This window comes from Ricinus communis, chromosome 7 (assembly GCF_019578655.1).
Source record: "Ricinus communis isolate WT05 ecotype wild-type chromosome 7, ASM1957865v1, whole genome shotgun sequence".
NCBI classification, from domain to species: domain Eukaryota; kingdom Viridiplantae; phylum Streptophyta; class Magnoliopsida; order Malpighiales; family Euphorbiaceae; genus Ricinus; species Ricinus communis.
This window is the reverse complement of record NC_063262.1, coordinates 11,924,023-11,946,097: the sequence shown is the minus strand read 5'-3', so window position 1 is coordinate 11,946,097 and position 22,075 is coordinate 11,924,023. Positions and strand designations below refer to the sequence as shown.

At 34.4% G+C, this 22,075-nt stretch overlaps 1 protein-coding gene and 2 non-coding genes across 3 annotated transcripts; 2 read left to right on the top strand and 1 right to left on the bottom strand.

The window, feature by feature from the left end:
* The first annotated feature begins 2,183 nt into the window (after positions 1-2,183).
* Positions 2,184-2,290, top strand: LOC112536093. The gene has a single exon (XR_003080159.1). It is a non-coding gene; the product is annotated as a small nucleolar RNA R71 (small nucleolar RNA).
* Positions 2,291-2,685: 395 nt separating this feature from the next.
* Positions 2,686-3,153, bottom strand: LOC125370630. The gene has a single exon (XM_048376921.1). It carries the CDS (start codon positions 3,151-3,153, stop codon positions 2,686-2,688), a length of 468 nt encoding a protein of 155 aa, XP_048232878.1.
* A 1,168-nt stretch (positions 3,154-4,321) lies between these two features.
* Positions 4,322-4,428, top strand: LOC112536094. The gene has a single exon (XR_003080160.2). It is a non-coding gene; the product is annotated as a small nucleolar RNA R71 (small nucleolar RNA).
* Positions 4,429-22,075: the final 17,647 nt, after the last annotated feature.

Here is a 22,075-nt window from a genome sequence, read left to right as displayed (position 1 = left end):
CGCTTTTCATATGATTAAAATCTTACAAGGCATTGAAAAGTCCACCTGACATCTTGTCAATTACAGCGTAACATTTGGCAGTCAAAGTGTCAAAGTTTCAAGAAGCGTGAGGGTGCTTCATATTAGAGCTTGAGACTAAAAATGTTAGAAGATAACGCGAGGGCGCGGACAAGGTAGGCGAGAGGGCATTATTGTGGCATGGGGAGTGGTTTTCTCAATTAATGTGATGCCAGTAGCCATTGAGATATCAACTATCCCATCAGTGTCGCGTGGCTAGAGCAGTTGGAGCCCCCACGTCTCTTTTCAGAAAGTGCAAGCGTGCTTGGAAAGCGCAAGGGCGCTTTTCAGGATTTTAGGTAATTTTTTGCCAAGTCATCAATCTTGCAATTACTGAGTTTTAGACCCATTGTAATGTCTCCAAGAGGTTGGTATGTATATAAATACCCCTCTTAAAGACTCTACAAGCAAGTGTGTGATTAGGTATACCTAAAATCTTGCAAATTCATTTCTTAACTTTCTACACTCAATTTCTTTCTTTGTATAGTGTATTAAGTTGAAACTCTTTGTTCAACTAAAATTTAAAGGTTTGTTGTGTGAGCTTAGGTATTAAAAACATAAGGAGTTGGTTATTGAGTAACCATTAATACTCAAGGGTTAAGACATTTAGTGAGAGATTTATTCACTAAGGGAAGAGGTTTAGTGTGAGCCTTGAAAACATTAAGTTGTTAGGTGAACTTGTAAAACCCAAAGGTCGTAATCCTAGAGATTATAGTGGAATACTCAAATATGATCTTGAGGAGTGGATGTAGGAAGTTCCAGAACCACTACAAACCTTTGTGTCATCTTCTCTAACACTTACTCTTTTCAAATTTTCCTTAATCTTTCTTAAATTCTTGTGGTTTACCTAAAACTATCAACTTCCACAATTTAAGGTCACCAATTGAATTTCCCTTTTTGGTCCCAAGGGACAACAAATGTTTTAGAAACCATAACTTTTTCATTATTCCCATATCTTTTTTTTTGTTGGAATTAAGTTCCATGAAGAACTTAGCATAAGCTAGCATACTTATGATTACATCCAATAAAGGCAGGTTAATGTTAACTTTAGAAAGTATATCAGTAAATTTAGAAAATTACTTATCCTGTTTGCTTTTTTTCGATCTACTATGAAATAGAATAGTAGGTTTATAATGCTCAGCTATCTTATAGAATTTAGGTCTTGAAAATGTCTCCTTCTCTTTCTTCTTTTGTCCAAGATTGAGCTCTACTTTTTCTTCTTTTTATACACCTCCTTCAGTTATTTCCATATCAACTAATCCATCTTCTTCTGATGTATCTACATAAGAAGAATCTTTTTCAATTAAGGTTTCAATATTATTTTAAAATAGCTCACTATCTTTAGAATGGTAATGGTTTTGGCTCGCTCAGATTGACTTGGCAATTTTTCTTGTACAACTTCAACAATTTATCCAATTTGAGTTTCCAATCACTTTATTGAAGCTTCAATGGAATCAATTTTCTTCGCATTCCTCTCCATTCTATCATGGGTAGCTGTCATAAAAGATTGGAGTGTTTTCTCCCAACTTGGTTTTCTTTGAGGGGCTTGTCTTTGATTTTGGAATGGAGAATTTTTATTCCTCGGGTATTAAAGCTCTTAGTTTTGGTATTAGGGTTGATTTTGGTTCCTTAATAATTATGGTGGGTTTTGGTTATTATTTCTCCATGAAAAATTTGGATGGTTTCTCCAACCTGGATTATAGGTGTTGGAATATGGGTTAATTCTAGGTTGCCTAGGCTGATAAGATTTCATCAAATTAACCTGTTCATAATCATTTCCTATATAATTTTTATAAGATGAGCAAACATTAGTACCATGACCATAAACACCACATATACCATAAAACTCATTGCTTGGTACATTCTTAGTTGAAGCAAGTATTTTAACATGTTTAGTTAATTCAGCTATTTGCATAGCCATCTCATTATTAGAAACAACTTGATTTACTCCTACTCTTTTTATTCTCACACTCTTTTGTTATGAATTGGCTGCTAACATCTCAAAGATATCATAAACCTCATCAACATTTTTTTCTAACATAGCACCCCCAGCTATATTATCAACTATACATTTGATATTATTGTGTTAACCCATCATAAAATAATTGGTTAGTTATAGGAAGTGAGATCTATAGTGTGCAAATTCTAATAAAAGTGATCTAAAACGATCTCATGCTTCATAAAAAGACTCGGTATCCTTTTGATAAAAGTTAGAGATTTCATCCTTAATTCTTTGGTCTTTTGATGTGAGTAAAATTTACTCATAAATTTTTGGTAAACTTCATCCCAAGTTCTCAAACAATTAGGAGGCAAGGTCATTAACCAAGCCTTTGCTTTTTCCTTTAATGAATATGGAAAAAGTCTCATCCTTAATTGGTCCTCATTAAATCCAGATAATGAGAAATGTATGAACTATAGCATAAAAATTCCTAATAAATGTTAATGCATCTTCACTAAGCATACCATAGAATTAAGAAAGCATATTAAAATGAATGTTCTTAAGTTCATAATTCCTAGATACATCACCTAGAACTATGTATGAAATAGTACTAATTATAGGCCGAGCACAATCCTTTATATCCATTTGCCTTTTCAGCTGCTACTTTTCTTTGATCGTTAGCCATTTTCTCAACTTTTAGAAGCACTAAGGTTAAAGGTAACAGTCTCATCACCTACTCTAAGCTGTAACTTCCCATCACATACATCTATAACAGCCTTAGATGTTGCAAGGAAAGATCTACCTAGGATTAAAGGTATGCTACTATCACCCTCCATATCCATAACAACAAAATCAACAAGAAATATAAACTTGTCTATCTTAATAAGTACATCCTCAACTATCTCTTTAGGAAATCTCACAGTCCTATCCGCTAATTGTACACTCATCTTATTAGGTTTCGGCTCACTCAAACCTAAGTTTTTAAACAAACTACTAGCTATTAAATTGATGCTAGCTCCTAAGTCAGCTAAAGCATTACTAAATTGCAAATCACCAATAATATAGGAAACAATAAAACTCCTTGGATCACACCTCTTTACTGGCAGATTATTTTGAAGAATGGCTGAGCACTCCTCATTTAGTGTCACTAGCCCCATGTCCTCTAGCTTCCTTTTGTTGCTTAAAATCTCCTTCAAGAATCTCGCTACTTATATAAATCCAAAAGCTTACCAAACTGCTGATCAACCTTTACTTGCTTCAACCTGGTAGGATATGGAATTGGCGGCTGGTATTCTCTCACAAGACTCTTCTTCTTACCCTCAGTTCACGCAAGCTCTGTCACCTTAGTTTCTGGCTCCTCCCTGGCTGGCTCATCATGCACAACAATATCATCATCAGCTATAGGTAAAGAGCTAACTACTTACCTGATGTCAAGGTGACAGCCTTGACATGCTCCCTCGGGTTTGACTCTATGGTGCTGGGGAGCATCCCTGGCTATCTCTCAGCCAACATCTTAGAAATCTAGCCTATTTTATTCTCCAAATTCTATATAGAGGCCTACTAATTTCTAAGAGCTGTGTCCGTTTGCTGAAACCTATTCTCAGAAGTGGACAAAAACTTCACCATCAACTCCTCTAAATTGGGCTTCTTCTCCTGGCTCTGATGTAGTTGAGGGAGAACAATTTGCTAGTGCAACTGTTGAAATCCTGGTGGACCTTGGGTATTGTTATTTCGCCATCTGAAGTTGGGACAGTATCTCCACCTTGGGTTGTATGTGTTGTTGTACGGTTTATTGTGTTGCCTGGGCGCATTTCCCATATAATCAACCTGCTCATGGTTAGCAAAAGAAGAAGATGATGAAGAAACAAACATACCTCCCGCATTACAGTTTGCACTATAGTGCAGACCACCACAAAACTCGCAGTCAAGTTGTGCTGCTTGGACTGGCATCTGGAGCTAGTCGATCTTCTTGGCTAAAAGCTCCACCTGAGCTGCCAAGGCTGATGTAGAATCCACCTAGTTCACCACTCTTTGCCGTCCTGGCCTACTTCTAGAAGACAACAGAATCGTTCCATAGCTCAACCGACTCCTCGGGTTCCTTTTTACTACGCCGTAATCAAGTATATATCTCTGGGAGGGCTCCCTTTCGCCAATAATACGCTCTTTCACTGCCACTGATATGTGTTCATAACCATCTCCTCAATTAAATTATTGGTCTACTCTAGCATCTTACTGTTGATGGCCCCACCTACAGCTACATCTACCATCTGCCTCGTGGCTGATTTCAAACCATTGTAAAAAGTCTGAGCATGCATCCATAATGGCAAACCATGGTATGGGCAACATCTCAGCAAGTCCTTGTACCTCTCTCACGCATCATACATCCTCTTATCATCAAACTGCACAAAAGAAGAAATATCATTACGCATCTTTGCAGTCTTAGCAGGAGAAAAGTACTTATAAAGAAATTTCTCAACCAAAGAAGTGCAGGTGATGATAGTGTTAGCTGGCAGGGACTGTAGCCATCTCTTTGCTCTATCCTTCAAGGAAAATGGGAACATTCTAAGCCAAATGGCATCATCGCTAGTCCCATTTATCTTGAAGGTATCACAAATCTCCAAGAAATTTGCGATGTGGGCATTAGGATCTTCATTGGATAAGCCCCCAAACTGTACACTCTGCTGCACCATCTGAATGACATTTGGCTTAATTTCAAAGTTATTCGTTGCAACAGCTGGCCTCATTATACTAGTGTGCGTCCCCTCTAGGGAAGGTCTAGCAAACTTGTACATTGTCTTGTTTACTTCAGCGACATTTTGTTACTGTCTCCCATGTCTACTGGTGTATGGACAGGAATTTCTATCTACTGCTCCTCCTCCACGTCTAACCGCTTTCTCAGCTGCCTGAGGAATCGCTCTGGTTCGGGTAGAGGGTCTACTGGTGCAGGATTAGAACTCCTAGTCATAAACTACCTGAATTGAACAAGACAGCAACAACCCAAACAACTAATTAGAAGAATATCTAAATAAAAAGCAATAACACAAACATAAAAGAAAAATGACTAAAGTAACAAATAGCAAATTTCACTCTAATTTTCAAATAAGTGTTCCCCGGCAACGGTACCAAAAACTTGACGAGCTGCATATGCAGCTACAACTAAGGCAGTGAACCTATCGATGTAGCCTAGCACAACGACAAGTATTAAAATATCGTATCCCTCAGGAATGTGAAATCCTAGAGTTACTACTTCGTTCTTTGTTATATAGACTAAAATTAATGACAAATGATTTCTAGATTTACTAATGACTGAAAGCTAAGTTCTAAATGGAATGCGAGAATGATTAAGTAAATAGAACAATTAAGACAAGAAAGCAAACCCAAAAGGGACTTAGACTAGTTGGAAATCAAATAAAAGATAACAGATTGTTGAGTCCGATTAAGCTACCCGTGGACGAACTCTTAACTGAATTCGGTTTTCCTCTCGAGACAACCGAATTCCTAAATCTAAGAACCTAAAGTTGGAATCTCTTCCTAATGATTAATTATTAAGTTAGCCTTAAGTTTTAATCCGCTTCTATTAAGCTTTATTAATTCTTAATTCTGACAAATTAATTAACCTTATCTCTAAGTAAAAATTAACCTGATCTTGCAATTAAATTCCAAACTAAATTAGAATTTCTCAATTGCTAAAAGAATTCTATGAACAGTAATCAACACATTCAACGTAAAGAAAACTGGATTTAATTATTAATTGCAAAAAGGAATTCAAACAATCCTAACAATTCAGTACTAAGCCAACATAGTAAAGAACCCCAATGGGTTCAACCAATCTAGCTACACATATTTATGTCTAAAGAAAATAGGAATTCAATTACAGTGAAAGAACAAAGAAATCGAAACATATACACCTTTTTCCTAGAATTGGATGAAATTTCAAACGCCGGGATCTATCTTTGCGCTTGATCTCTAAAATTGCTCCTTGATTTGCTCCAAAACTCTTCCTCAATCTTCAATCCAAAACCTAGATCACAAATCTGACATTCCAAGGTGGAATCCGTTTCCTGGAAGCCCCCTCAAATGCCTGACAACACATCTAGGAAAATTACAACGGAAAATTAAAAGCCAAAATCGTCAATCTGGAACTCTCTCTTTCTCTTTTTGGCTCATTCCTTTTATTCATCCCGCAAATACGGGCGTGTACCAGCCCATGTCCCTCAACACAGCCCGAGTCCGGGCCGTGTTGGACTCTAGTTAGAAGAATGAGCTAAATCGACCATGGTCGTGTTCTTGCCGTGTTGGACGCTGTGTTCTAGCCCGTGTTAACCAACACGAGCCATGCTCTAAGGTGTGGTACTCTCGAAAAACGTGCTGCTTTAAAGTGCTTAAACTACATGGCCTGGAATTTTTGCACGGGCTCCAATACATGCCTTGTTGTGTTTCTAAAAAGTCAACTCAAAATGAAACGCCTCTGATTACGTCTGCTTTTGGCCGGAATTGATCTAGAATTGCTCAAACACTGATGATGAACTTATAACATCTCCTAGAATACAAAAGGACACAAAACACGAGTGATCTTGGAATAAAAACACAATAATTGCTAAGAAAATACACAATAATATGCAAGCAAATATGTGTAAAACTATGCACATTAATGCACCTACAAGATCATTCACACAAGTACATTTCCTAAAATCAAGCTTTCTAGATTCATCAAAAACAACATTTATAGACTCTTCAACTACTAAAGTACGTTTATTAAAGATTCTATAAGTTTTTCTAGAGGTGGAGTTGCCTAGAAAGATTCCAATATCAGTTTTAGAGTCAAATTTCTCAAGATTTTTCTTGGTATTCAAAATGTAGCATTCGCAACCAAATATTCTAAAATATGAGACCTTAGGCTTTCTTCCATTCCAAAGCTTATAAGAGGTTTTATTTAAGAAAGGTCTTTTGAAAATTCTATTTGCAATATAACAACTAGTGTTAACGACTTCTGCCCAAAAGTAGGAAGGAAGTTTATATTCATTGAGCATAGTTTTAGCCATTTCCACTAGTGTTCTATTTTTTCTTTCCGCAACTCTATTTTGTTGTGGTGTCCTAGGAGATGAAAAATTATATGAAATACCAAATTCTTTGCAAAGGTTTTCAAAAAGTTCATTTTCAAATTTGTTTCCATGATCACTTCTTATTGATGAGATCAAATATACCTTTTCATTTTGAACACGTTTTGCAAATGATTTGAAAATGTTAAAAGCTTCATTCTTAAAGAAAATTACAAGTAAATATAAAGTAATCATCCACAATTATAAATGCATATGACTTTCCATCCAAACTAGCTACTCTTGTAGGTCCAAACAAGTCCATATGAAGTAGTTGAAGTAGTCTAGAAGTACTTACAATAGTTTTAGGCGTAAAGGATGATAAATGTTGTTTTCCTATTTGACATGGTTCATAAGGCTTGTTCTTGATCAAATTTACTTTGGGAAGTTCATTCACTAGTTCATCTTTTGCCAATCTATGTAGAAGCTTCATACTTGCATGACCATGTCTTCTATGCCATAGCCAAGATTCATCACTAATAAAGACAAGACACTTGAAAGATTAACTAGTAACTTTGTATAGGTATTGCCACTTCTTTCTCTTTTGAATATCATATTGTCATCCACTAGGGTATTGACATGACATCTATTGGAGTCAAAAGTGACTATATTACCTTTACTACATAATTTACTCACACTTAACAAATTGTGCTTTAACCCATCAATTAGAAAAACATCATAAATTAGAGATTTACCATCCTTACCAATGGAGCCAATGCCAATTACTTTACCTTTGGCTTTTCAAATGTGACTTTGCCTCCATCATAATTCTTGATATTTACAAAGAGGCTTTTGTCACCCGACATGTGCCTTGAGCATCTACTATCAATATGCTAAAGATTTGTACTTGTGGATTTAAGACACACCTCATGGGAATCCTCTATGTTGGCCATAAAGCAAAGATTGGCCTCTTCTTCTCTTTCACTTTCATTATTAGAGGATGAGGAAGCATCCTTCTAAGTAGCTTTTAAGCCCTTTTTCTTTTTCTTTTTTGTCTCCCTTCTTCCTCTTCAAATTCTTGGGACAATCCGGCTTGATATGCCCCTACTTCCCACACTCATAGCAAGTGACTTTATCTTTCTTGTCCTTGCTTGATATTGTTTGAAGAAGGGTTTGTTACTTATGAAAGCTTATTGCTTCTTCTCCTTTTGGCCTCAATAATTCTTTTTACATGTTTGGTGATGAGAGCCACATCATCGCTTGGGACACCATTTGCATCTTGAGCTTTTATGCTAGCCTTGAGTGCCAGTGCCTTCTTCTTTCTACCATCTCTACCGAACTCATCCTTGACAAGAGACATCTTATAGGTTAGAAGTTTACCTGTGAGAACATTGTAGAAATCTTCTCAAGGTCCTTATTTGCTTCTTCAATACTAGCCACTCTATCACCATTTATCCAAAAGAAGACTCCTAAGGATCTTATTATTGACATCCACTAGCTCATAATGCTTTCCAAGTTTTCTCATGTTGTTGATGATGGTAAGAAGCCTATTTGTCATGTCAGTAACAGATTCTTTTGGCTTCATCTTGAACATCTCATATTCAATGACGAACATTTGGATCTTTCTTGACTTAACTTGCTTAGTTCTTTCGTGATAGTTCTCCAAGGTAATCAAAATCTAATGAGTCATAGTGAAATGTTGCACTCTTCCATACTCTTCTTTAGAGAGGCAACTCACAAGAATGATCATTGCTTGCTTATTCTTGTAATTATGTTTCTTGTGAGCATCCACCTATTTTTTTGTAGGGATAGTCCTTTCTTTACCATTTTTCACCTCGATGGAAGCCTTCCATCCATTTTTCACCTATTTTTTTGTAGGGATAGTCCTTTCGTTACTCAACAACCAATTCTTTGTGTTTTTAATGCCTAGCGCACACAACAACTTTTTAAGGTTTTAGTTGAACAATGAGATTCAACTTAATACACTTTACAAAGAAAGAAATTGAGTGTAGAAAGTTAAGAAATAAATTTGCAAGAGTTTGGACAAGACACAATCACACACTAACTTCTTAAGTCTTTATGAAGGGTATTTAGACTCATACCTACCTCTTAGAGACATTACAATTGGTCCAAGACTCATTAAATGCAAATTTGATGACAGATAAAAAAATTGTCTAAAGACATGAAAAGCGCCCCTGCATTTTCCAAGCGCCCTCACACTTTCTAAAAAGAGACGTTGGGACTCCAACGGCTCCATACATGTGGCTTTGACTTAGTGGTTGATATCTCAACGGTTATTGATATTGCATTAATTGTGAAAATTGCCATCGTGCTTCTGATTGCGATATCAACTGCCATTTTCAGTCTTAAGCTCCAAGATCAATTGCCCTCGTGCTTCTTGAAGCTTTGACTATTTGACTGTCAGATGTCGCTTTATAATTGGTTAGATGTCAAAAGGACTTTGCAACGACTTGTATGATTTTGGTCATGTGAAAAGCACCCCTGCGCTCTAGAAGTGCCCTCACGCTTTTTGGGCCTTTTTACAAGACTTTCTTACAACTTCAAAAGAACTTTGGGCAATCTGAAATCTTTTAATTTACTATTATATGGATACTAAACATAATGTTAGCAACATTTAATTTGGTTGTTAAGATCAAAATAGAGATTAATTGACTCTTAGGCTAACAAAGAGGAACATGATGGATTTGAGAACTCTTTTGACTCTTTATGCACAAGCTATGGCAGCAGATGGTTAGTGAAGTATGAATGACTTGTTGAAGCAAATCAAACAAAATGCTTCTCCTATAGGGGATGTTATGCAGAGAATGGCCCACGTAGGCAATTTTTGAAAAAGAATCCTAAACAGTGCGTTTTAGAATTATATTGACTTGTCTTTTAATTAAGATACGTGTTACTACTTCATTTTGCGCCTCCTAAAAAGTAGGTAATTTATCATAAAAAAAAGTAGACATGTGATTCGTTTTGTCAAAATTGAAAATGTTAGTGTTTTAATTGCCAAAATTAAAAAGATGTGTTACATAACAAAAACATGCAAAAGGTCAAGATTTAATATGCAATTAGGCCTATTATAAAACTATATATTACTGATGGTTCATGTTATATTAGTATCAAACTATAAATACTAATTCTAAGTTGATTGAGATATGTAAGAGGCAAATGAAATAAAATATGAGGTATAAAAACATTACAAAGAAAAATTATAAGGTATGAAATTGTAAAAATATGAAACCATATTAGAGCCAATAAACGATGTTGGCATATTGATACGAACTCGAACCGGATACGTTCAAACACCAAGATAAGTAATGGTGAGAAAATTAAACTGATAAACGCTCTCCCTATTTAAGAGGAAGCATCCTTACCAATAAGTTCAAATATGTCGCCCCAAAATCTAACTTGAAAGTTTGCAATTGATTATGGAACTAACAAACTTAGCAATAGAACTACTAAGCCCTTTAGCTATAAATAGATGAAGAATGTTCAAACAACTCAAGAAACTAATAAAAAGTTAACTGATTGATCAAACATGTAGATGTGAAACTAAATCAAACAAGTTAATTTAATCTTAAGAAATTCAATAAGGAACACCTTAAGGAATAAGAGTTAACAACTCAAATAAAACTTCATTCAAAAATGTATATTGATCTTATGTGCTTTAGCCGAAATACATAGCTCTATTTATAGAGTCTTGAAATGATTCTAACCCTAAAAAGGACTAAGAGATAAGCAATAAAGAATCAAACCCTAAAAGACTTCTAATGTCATTTGCCTCCTTCTCTAAGCATAAGTGGTGGCTGCCCTAGGGTTAGGTGAGACCTCCAATGCTTCTAGAAACCCTAATGTGCGGCCCAATGCTTCTAGAAACCCTAGGAAAACCTGTTGACTTTGATCCTTAATCTTTGACCTTGACCTTGTTCCATGACCAGAAGTTTAAGCTTCATTAATAGCAATTAATGTCACTCTCTTCAAGGCGTTGTTATCTTCATTAAAAGCACCATCATTAGCCATCTTCAAAACATGCTCGAAGTAAGAATTTAAGGCTTGCTTGAACTTTTTACTCCTTGCTCGTGTCATTGGTCCTCCATAGGCTAGTGGATCCATGCTAGTTGACTTAGATGCATCCTTGGTTGCATCATTCCCCCCTCTTTGAAAGGATTCGACCTCGAATCAACACCTTCATCAAAATCAAAAGGAGACAAATCAGCAACATTAAAAGTAGCACTAACATTATACTCACCAGGTAAGTCAACTTTGTATGCATTATCGTTGATGCGCTCTATTACTTCAAATGGACCATCACCACGTGGCATCAACTTTGATTTTCTTTGATTGGGAAACCTTTCCTTCCTGAAGTGAACCCAAACCCAACCACCAACTTCAAATACCATCCTTTTGCGGCCCTTATTGCGTTGTTAGGTGATTTGTTCATTGCGTCTTTCCAAATTTGCACGAACTTGCTCATGCAACTTCAACACAAATTCAGCCTTCTTTGCACCATCCAAATTCACTTGTTCACTCAAAGGTAAAGCAATCAAATCTAAAGGACTCAAAGGAATAAAGCCATAAACAATCTCAAATGGGCAAAATTGATTAGAAGAATGCATACTACGATTATATGCAAATTCAACATGCGGCAAATAATCTTCCCATGTTCTCAAGTTTCGTTTAACCATGGTCCTAAGTAATTGTGACAAAGTTCTATTTACTACCTTAGTTTGACCATCGGTTTGGGGATGACATGTAGTAGAAAAAGGTAATTTAGTTCCTAATTTACCCTATAAGGTCTTCCAAAAATAGCTCAAAAACTTGGTGTCCCTATCACTGAGAATAGTTCTAGGCATACCATGTAAACGTACAATTTTTCTAAAGAACAATTCAACAACATGTTGTGCATCATCGGTTTTCCTAAATGCAATAAAGTGTGACATCTTTGAAAACCTATCCACCACAATAAAAATACTATCATGCCCATACTTAGACCTAGATAATCCAAGCACAAAATCCATAGATATGTCAATCCAAGGAGAATTAGGTATAGGCAAAGGCATGTATAACCCATTAGGTTGTGATTTAGACTTAGCTTGCTTGCATACAATACAGTTAGCACATAATCTATTCACATCAGATTTCATTTTAGGCTAATAAAAATGATCATGCAAAACATCTAAAGTCTTTTGAACACCAAAGTGTCCTATCAAACCACCTTCATGTGATTCTCTCACAAGCAATTCACGCATAGAACACATAGGAATGCATAGACGTTTTTCTTTGAATAAAAATCCATCATGTCTATAAAATTTATCAATAGCACCATGTTCACAAGCATGAAAAATAGAACCAAAATCGTGGTCATCAACATACAAGTCTTTGATATACTCAAAACCAAGCAATTTTGTTTCTAGAGAAGCAAGTAAAGCATACCTTCTAGATAGTGCATCGGCAACTACATTTTCTTTACCTTGCTTGTACTTAATGACATAGGGAAATGCTTCAATGAATTCACTCCATTTAGCATGGCGCTTATTCAACTTGTTATGTCCCTTCAAGTGCTTTAATGCTTCATGATCCGTGTGAATCACAAACTCCTTAGGTAGCAAATAATGCTGACAAACATTGAGTGCATGCACAAGAGCATACAATTCCTTGTCATAAGTTGGATACTTCAAGCTAGCTCCATTCAACTTTTCACTAAAATAGGCTATTGGCTTCCCATCTTGCATTAAAACAGCTCCAATACCTACACCAGAAGCATCACAATCAATTTTAAAAGTTTTGGAAAAATCCGAAAGTGAAAGAATGGGAGATGAAGTAAGTTTGTCCTTTAGCATATTAAATGTGTTTTCTTGTTGTTCTCCCCAATGAAACTTCACGTTCTTCTTTACAAGCTCGTTAAGTGGTGCGGCAAGGGTACTGAAGTCCTTGACAAACCTCCTATAGAAGCTTGCAAGCCCATGAAAGCTCTTCACATCATTAACATTCTTTGGTGTTGGCCACTCCTTAATTGCTTTTACCTTATCTTCATCGAACTGAATTCCATTTTCACTAACAACAAAACCAAGAAACATAAGTTTGTTTGTGCAAAAATCACACTTGGCAAGGTTAGCATGTAAAGAATTCTCACGCAAAACCATCAACACCATCCGAACATGTTCAACATGCTCACTAAAGCTCTTACTATAAATCAGAATATCATCAAAGTATACTACCATAAATTTACCAATATACGCATGCAAAACATGGTTCATTAGTCTGATAAAAGTACTTGGTGCGTTAGTTAAGCCAAAAGGCATGACCAACCACTCATACAAACCAAATTTAGTTTTGAATGTTGTTTTCCACTCATCACCTATATTCATTCTAATTTGGTGATAGCCACTTCTCAAATCAATTTTAGTAAAGATAACACTTCCATGCAATTCATCTAACATATCATCTAACCTAGGAATAGGATGACGATATTTAATGGTAATCTTGTTAATTGCACGACAATCAACACACATACGCCAAGACCCATCTTTCTTAGGGACTAACAAAACAGGAACAACACATGGGCTAAGACTTTCCCTAACATAACCTTTACTTAGTAGTTCCTAAACTTGGCGTTGCAGCTCTTTGGTCTCCTCGGGATTGACTCTATAGGCTGGTCTATTTGGAATGGATGACCCCGGCACAAAGTCAATTTGGTGCTCTATCCCCCTTAGTGGTGGCAACCCACTAGGTAACTCCTCGGGAAACACATCGTCATATTCCTGCAAAACACTTACAAACACACTAAGAAGAGAAGAGTTAAGATTATTAGTGTTAAATAAAGTCTCTTTGTACATAAGTACAAGTACTTGCCTATTTTCACTCAAAGCCTTTCTCATGTCTCGCTCTCTAACTAAGAAACTCACTTTTTTCTCGCTTGCCTCCCCTTTTTCTTGCGCCTTACTCATTCTTTTGCTCACATTCTTGCGCAAACCCTAGCTAAACTCTCCTTTTACCACTCGTTGCTCTCGCCCCTCATTATTTTCCACACAACTCCCATTTTGCTTGTGCACCTTTTCTTTTTCATGTGCACTCTCACACTTTCTTTTTTCTTTCTCATATGCTTCCATTCGGTCCTTTACAACTTTTTATAATTCACAAACTTCTTTAGGACTTAATGGTGCCAAAACATATAGTTTTCCATCCATTACAAGAGAATATGCATTGGTTCGACCATTATGAATTACAGATCTATCATATAACCATGGTCTACCTAGCAACATATGACATGTTTGCATGGGAACAACATCACATAATACCTCATCATTATACTTCTTTACACTAAATGCAATCCGTACTTGCATAGTAACTCTAATCCCACTTTGATCATTAAGCCATTGCAAGGTGTATGGCTTCAGATGCTTAATAGTTGGAAGTCTAAGTTTATTAACCATCATAGCACTGGCTACATTAGTACAACTACCCCCATCAATGATTAAACTACAATTAGCATCATGGTTTTGTACTTTATATGTAGTATGGAATATGTTTTCCCTTTGAGCATCATCATCAATAGGTTGTAAATTAAGAGCTCTAAAAGTTATAAGTACATTACTAACCTCACCCAATTGCACATCATCACAATCTTCCAACTTAGGCATGTCTAGATAATCCTCCTCACCTGGTTCGGATTCTTCATCACTCTCAAAGACCACTTCACCACCTTGAATTGCCATGGTTCGCTTGTTTGGACATTGGGAAGATATATGCCCATACCCCAAACACTTGAAGCATTGCACTTTCTTTGATTTGAGGTCACTTTGCGTCATTGGTTTAGTGTTAATATCAAATTTAGGGGCTGGCTTGATGTCCTTTGATGCCTCACGACCCTTGTTAGGGGGCTGGTTGCTCCCTTTCCATGCGTTACTCCATTTTGAGCTAGGGGCAACACTTCTACTCTTGGTTTTAAATTGCTTTTCCACCTTTATGGCCATGTGCAACATGTCCTTCATCTCTACATAATGCTGCAATTCAATTATGTTAGCAATATCACGATTCAAACCATGCAGAAATCTTGCCATTGTGGCTTCCCTATCCTCATCTATATTGGCTCTAATCATAGCTATCTCCATAGATTGCCAATACTCCTCAACACTCTTACTACCTTCTACTAAATTTTGTAACTTGTTGTACAAATCCCTTTGGTAGTGCGATGGCACAAACCTTTTATGCATAATGCGTTTAACCTCATCCCATGAACCAACTTCGTGTTCCCCATAACATCTACGACCACTCACCAATTGATCCCACCAAATGGCAGCATAATCACAAAATTCAACAACAACAAGTTTAACCTTTTTAGACTCACTATAGTTATGACATTCAAAAACCCTTTCAACCTCTTTTCCCACTCCAAATAAACTTCAGGGTCACTCTTACCATGAAAAGATGGTATTTTCATCTTAATGCTACCCAAATTAGTGTCAATTTTGGGTTAGAAATTATGTCTAGACCCTTTAGACTCACTTTCTTGGTCATTATCAGAACCATCCCCTTTAGACGTTTTAGGCATATCATTTAATAACCTAGTTAATTTGTCATCTTGTTTTTGAAATTGTTTTGTCATATGTTCTACTACATCTCTCAATGTATAAGCTAAATTTTTCAAAGTCAATGATGGTTCAGATGACATGGTTAAACCAAAAGACTAGGAAAGAAAACAAAACAAAAATGTGATCAAGTGTTATACTCTGGAGGCTTCTTATAGTCAAAGGCAAAACAAGAAAAGATCACTCCCTCACGTGTTTCACTCACAAAGAATTGAATTCCTTGTAGAAATTAAATCAAATTATTCTAGTAATCACAAGAACAATTTTTTCACAACCTCTTAACGTTTATTAATTCTAAAATTCAATAGAACACTCATGAATCAATAAAATGAATTATAAGCATGTGAACAAAATAAGCTTACAACTAATCGAACAAGACTCAATTAATCCAAAAGAAAAGCTTTTTAGGAGAAAACAAACAAAATTACCCAAATCAGAATTTTAAGAATGACGAACAACTCCAATCAATTAAAAGAATTGCGGAATGAATCAATCAAGAATCAATTCTTCAAGAACTTCCCAACACTAATGGTTAGGGTTAGTTTTCCGTTCCTTTCTTTTTTTCTTTTTTTTTTTTTAAAATTTGCCTTGGTATGCGGGCAGCAATGAAATTAGTATTTTTTTTTTATGATGATGCGAATAGAAATTGAGATAAAATAGAAGACAAACTCTTAATTGAAAAGAAGGTAAACCAACTTACAAGTTTGGCTTTGATACCAAATGATACGAACTAGAACCGGATACGTTCAAACACCAAGATAAGTAATGGTGAGAAAATCAAACTGATAAACGCTCTCCCTATTTAAGAGGAAGCACCCTTACCAATAAGTTCGAATTTTTCGCCCCAAAATCTAACTTGAAAGTTTGCAATTGATTATGGAACTAACAAACTTAGCAATAGAACTACTAAGCCCTTTAGTTATAAATAGATGAAGAATGTTCAAACAACTCAAGAAACTAATAAAAAGTTAATTGATTGATCAAACATGTAGATGTGAAACTAAATCAAACAAGTTAATTTAATCTCAAGAAATTCATTAAGGAACACCTTAAGGAATAAGAGTTAACAACTCAAATAAAACTTCATTCAGAAATGTATATTGATCTTATGTGCTTTAGCCGAAATATATAGCTCTATTTATAGAGTCTTGAAATGATTCTAACCCTAAAAAGGACTAAGAGATAAGCAATAAAGAATCAAATCCTAAAAGACTTCTAATGTGCGGCTGCCTCCTTCTCTAAGCATAAGTGGTGGCTGCCCTAGGGTTAGGTGAGACCTTCAATACTTCTAGAAACCCTAATGTGCGGCCCAATGCTTCTAGAAACCCTAGGAAAACATATTGACTTTGATAATTGATCTTTGACCTTGACCTTGTTCCATGACCAGAAGTTTAAGCTTCATTAATAGCAATTAATGTCACTATCTTCAAGGCGTTGTTATCTTCATTAAAAGCACCATCATTAGCCATCTTCAAAACATGCTCGAAGTAAGAATTTAAGGCTTGCTTGAACTTTTTACTCCTTGCTCGTGTCATTGGTCCTCCATAGGCTAGTGGATCCATGCTAGTTGACTTAGATGCATCCTTGATTGTATCACATATTTAATACTAATTTGTTAACAAAATATCGTAACCCACAAGGTAGCCTTTTATCATAAAATAAACCAAAGGCCCGGTTTTGCTAATTAGTTAAACTAAAAGGTAGTTTTTTTAATTATCTTTTTTAATTTAATTACGTCTTTCTAATTGTAGTAATGTCATACAAGTTTTTTTTTTTTTACAATTTGATACATGAAATTGGAATATGATGAAATTAACCCTGCGTGGAAAGTGGAGCTAAGGTGAGTTAAATACATGAAACCCATTGTTTATATATCTCATAAACGTACCATTTTAGTCATGTAACTTAGAGAAAACTAACTACATGATATCGTTTTTGCGTTGCTTTAAAGTTTTACTCTAAAACAAACTAAGTATGATACAGAGGAAGTTGCTTGAGAGTGAAAACATGATATAGTATAAAAATTCTTTCTTACATCTTTAATTTTTGTAGTAAAATCCTGACTGAAATCAAAGTCGTTGCAGTATCTCTTGTGGTCTTTTGGAGGTTGGTGAAAGTTGAGTTGTACAGTCCTACGCAAGTTGCTATTTGTGCGGTCCCGATTCTTCGAACTCCACTACCATTAATAAGTGTGTGAACAATGCTTTTGGGTTCACTACACTGTTAATAATTTTTGTGGGGCTATACATAAATAAATTTTCAATTTATGATTGTGAATAATTTAATTTTTGTAATAAGGTTTTCTAATTAAATGATTTTAGGGATTGCAGCTAAGTTAAAGAAGGATCTATTGTAGAGATTCAAAAGGCTACTTTGACTAGTATAAGATCAAAAACCTTGCCACAATTCAATGTTGCATTATTAAAATTAATGTTTTTCCTTTCAATCTAGATAGACCACAACATAGAAAAGAAAAGTGAGCCATACCTTTTGCTGAAACTTTCCATGAGTAAAGGATTTCCAGTGTTCAAATAAATTCACCAGGCTTCTAGGCATATACCAGACAACATTCCACTAGTAATATCACTGAAAATCTTAAATTGGGTGAGATTAATTAAAATGGACCTAACAATTGACATTGGAGATGATGATAATGTTAAAAATGTGATTGATGTTATTATTGAAGAGGAAGTTCATGAGCAAAATGAGGATATTGCTGAGATATATGAAGATCCTAGTTATTAACCAATTAATGATAGTGACACTGACGGCCTTAGAGGCAATGAACTCTTAGATAACGAAGAAGACAGTAAAACAAAACAGAATAGGGTGAAGTATATGAATTATGTGTTTATTAATGAGGTTAATGATAATTTAAGGAGCAACATCAACTTGCAAGTTAGAAGGACAAATGGTAAAGATAATATACAAGAAATTGAGCATGGTGGTGAAGGTTTTAGATATGTAAATATAGGTGGGTTTTGGATATGTAAGTATAGGTGGCAAGATCATATGCGCGCCCAAATACCTTTAGCTATAATACTGTAAGACTTTTAATATAATGGAAATATGCTAACCAATCACCAGCACTAATGTGAGAATGTAGTCATCACCTGGGTAATCATTAAAAAACTTTTTCTAATTTTTGTGGCAAGTTGGATTTTCTAGAGAAATCAATTACCCTTAAATTTGAAAACCAACCTCTTTAATTATTTTTTTGTCTTTAATTTTATTATTTAATAATTTATTTTTATAAAGGAGTTATTATGCAATTACAATCCTACCAAAAAAACAATTATAAAAGAATAGGCCATTAAATTATCCAGATCTACTTTATTTTAATTCATTTTTATTTTATCAGTCTTGTCTAATTAACTTACTATTTCATGCAATAAGTAATTAATAATACCCAATATCTATGTGAATTAATTTTAGATTAAGAAACAAACAAATAAAGGTATTTCACTATAGTTCAATTACAGAATTGCTGCAAGGTATATAGCTGTGCTATTATATGCAAAGCAACACGCCTTTACTTCAATGCCACGCAGCTTTACATAAAGTTGCGCGGCTTTTCACCTCGTGATAAAAAGGTGTGATATAATAAACATATAGAAAATGGTCTGATCCAAGAAATATATAAAAAATAAGAAAAGGACAAAGAGAAGTGATTAGCAATATGATAAGTAAAATAAAATAAAGAAAAAGAAGAAAATACAAAGAAAAATAAAGCTAAAAGATAAAAAATAATGTGTGGAGTGTAGTAACAACCCTCAGATTTTCATCGTGTAATGATATCTCAAGACTGCTTGGCTTAACAATAGAATTTGAGTCTTCCAAATTATCTTTAGAAAAAGGTTTATAATATATATTTTTTAAAATTTATAAACAATTAAAGTTTCTCTAAAAATTTTCTTTCTAAAAATCCCTCTATATAATAATTTCTCTTCTATTTATAGAGCTAAAATCCCTAAAAACTCATTTTCTTGATAAATATTTATTTAAATAAAAATAACACATGATATAATTAAAAAGATTTTTAATGATAACCACCCAAAAACTAAAAATAATAGATAAATTGTTTTTAAATGTTAATAATTACCATTAACTATCATTTAAAATTATTTATACTTACTGAAAAAGCTATAGGAAGTAGCTATTCTATAATCACACTGTATCTATTTATAATTGAATTCAAATAATTCAATACAAATTTTTATAAAAGTTAAAGATAAGAAATCAGAAAAAATATGATACCTTTAATTTTATTTTATTGATAAATTAATATATATATTTATTATTATTATAATACTTCATTACAATTATTCCAAGTGAAATATTTCATGCGGTCAATATATTCTTAGAGTGTGTTTGGATGCATGGATTTGAATTTCAAATTTTATATTTCAAATTCAGAATTTGAAATATATCAATTTAAAATCCTTTGTTTGGATACTGCAAAAAAAAAAATTGAAATCTTTCAAAAATTTATTATTTAGATATTTTGTCAATAAATTTGGATTTAAAAATAAAATTAAGAATATTTATTTATTTATTTTGAATGACTATGTATTTAAAAAGTTATAAAATAAGATGACATGTCTCCAAAAATTAACATATAATATTTTTAGCCTGAATTCATAAAATTTATTTCTTTTGTATACTTTGTAAAATAGATAGTACTTTTAACTGTTATTGAAAACATTTGAGATTTAAGATTAAATTAAATAATGCATTTCAATAGAAGTTACCTTTTCTTATATAATTTATTGAAAATCATAAATTAAAACTTATAGTCATTTCTTATTTATATCTTAAAAGATAATATAAAAAATAAAGATTTAATGTTAAACTAAATAATACATTTCAAAGAAAATTAATTCTTATTATATAATTTGTAGAAAACTTGAAATTAAAACTGTCACGACTCGATCTGTAGGCCCATGACGGGCACTAGGGAATGGGTAGGCGTAAGACCACTGAATCCCGTAATAAGTCTGACCATTCACTAACTTAATCAAATATCAATCCAATAGCACTGAACCACAATTAACCTTAACCATCAGATTCTACATATTTAGAATGTGGACTACCAACATAAATAAGCAAGATCAAAATTTACATGAAAATTACAAAAGGATAAATCTGGAATTCCTACTGCAGATATTCTAAAATTATAAGAGCCAACATATACCAATAAAATATTAATTACATTAACCCGCAGATGAAGGAATCAGGCTGCTAGATGAAAAACACTGCGAAAAAGCTAACCACACATGAAAAACCTTTAAATTGAGACTGTCAGTCTTGGGAGTGAGTTAAAATCATATATCTAAAAACAATTACAAATACTTCAATAACACATTTAATTAATTTAAAATAAACATTAAGTTACGTAAAAATATACGTCTCATGCTATGCTTATATAAAAATAAATTTCACATACTACGGGACTGAGTAATTCAGTAGAACCCTAATCCCCATTACTAAACAGTCTCAGCTTTTCAACTCTGTCATTCCATCAGGACTGGCGCCCAGAGAGCGAAGCTCGACTAGGGTCCTTAAATCTAGTTTGGTCACTTAACTTTTCAACTAAGCCGGCGCCCAGAGAGCAATGCTCGACTAGGGACCTTTAATCTGGCAACTTACTCTACTCAGCCTAGAGAGTTAAACTTGACTAGGGCAAACTCTAAGCCATTCTTCTATTACCTGATTTAAAATTCATATCGGTGCACATGCAGTCCTGATGCAACCCATCAGGTGGCATGTTCTACTGTCGTCTCATCTCGAGTCAACATGCAATCACAATAGCCATAATACAGAAATGAAACATATATAAACAGTAAATAAATAATTAATTAAAATATTAAACATTTAATCAGAGCTATTACGTAACATCATCGGGTGGAGCGAGCCGAACTGACAGATTTATCTAATCACAGAAACAATTTAATCAGAAAAAGTAAAATATTTAACAATTAAACCTAGGCTTAGACTTCTAGGACTAACTGTCTAAAAATTTTCGACTCAGGTAAATTCTACTGAAAATCCGATAGAATCTTCCCCAAATTACTGATATTTACCCCCTGTATAACGGGTCTAGGACCTGCCAGAAAATACTTCAAAAATACAGCAATAAATTAACGGGAATCGGGCCACCAAAACTGCATTAATTTTCCCGACTCCGTAACATAATACAAACACGACTATTGGGAGACGCTCTGACAATTATTTATTTCGACAATTAAACTTCACCATATATATATTTCTAATACTCAATTCAATTAAATAAACACATAAATTTTATCAATGAACTCTAAAATCATCGGCTAGAGAATTACCGAGACGCTTGATCGCTTGATCGACTCGCCTCCAGCCGCCGGAGTCCGAACATGCCTATGGACTCGAGACAACGCGCTGATGATGATCCCAGCTTCCGATCTTTC

Bases quoted from the DNA above. Each gene is read 5' to 3' on its own strand.
- LOC125370630 (XM_048376921.1), bottom strand. From the start codon at position 3,153: ATGGGGCTAGTGACACTAAATGAGGAGTGCTCAGCCATTCTTCAAAAT.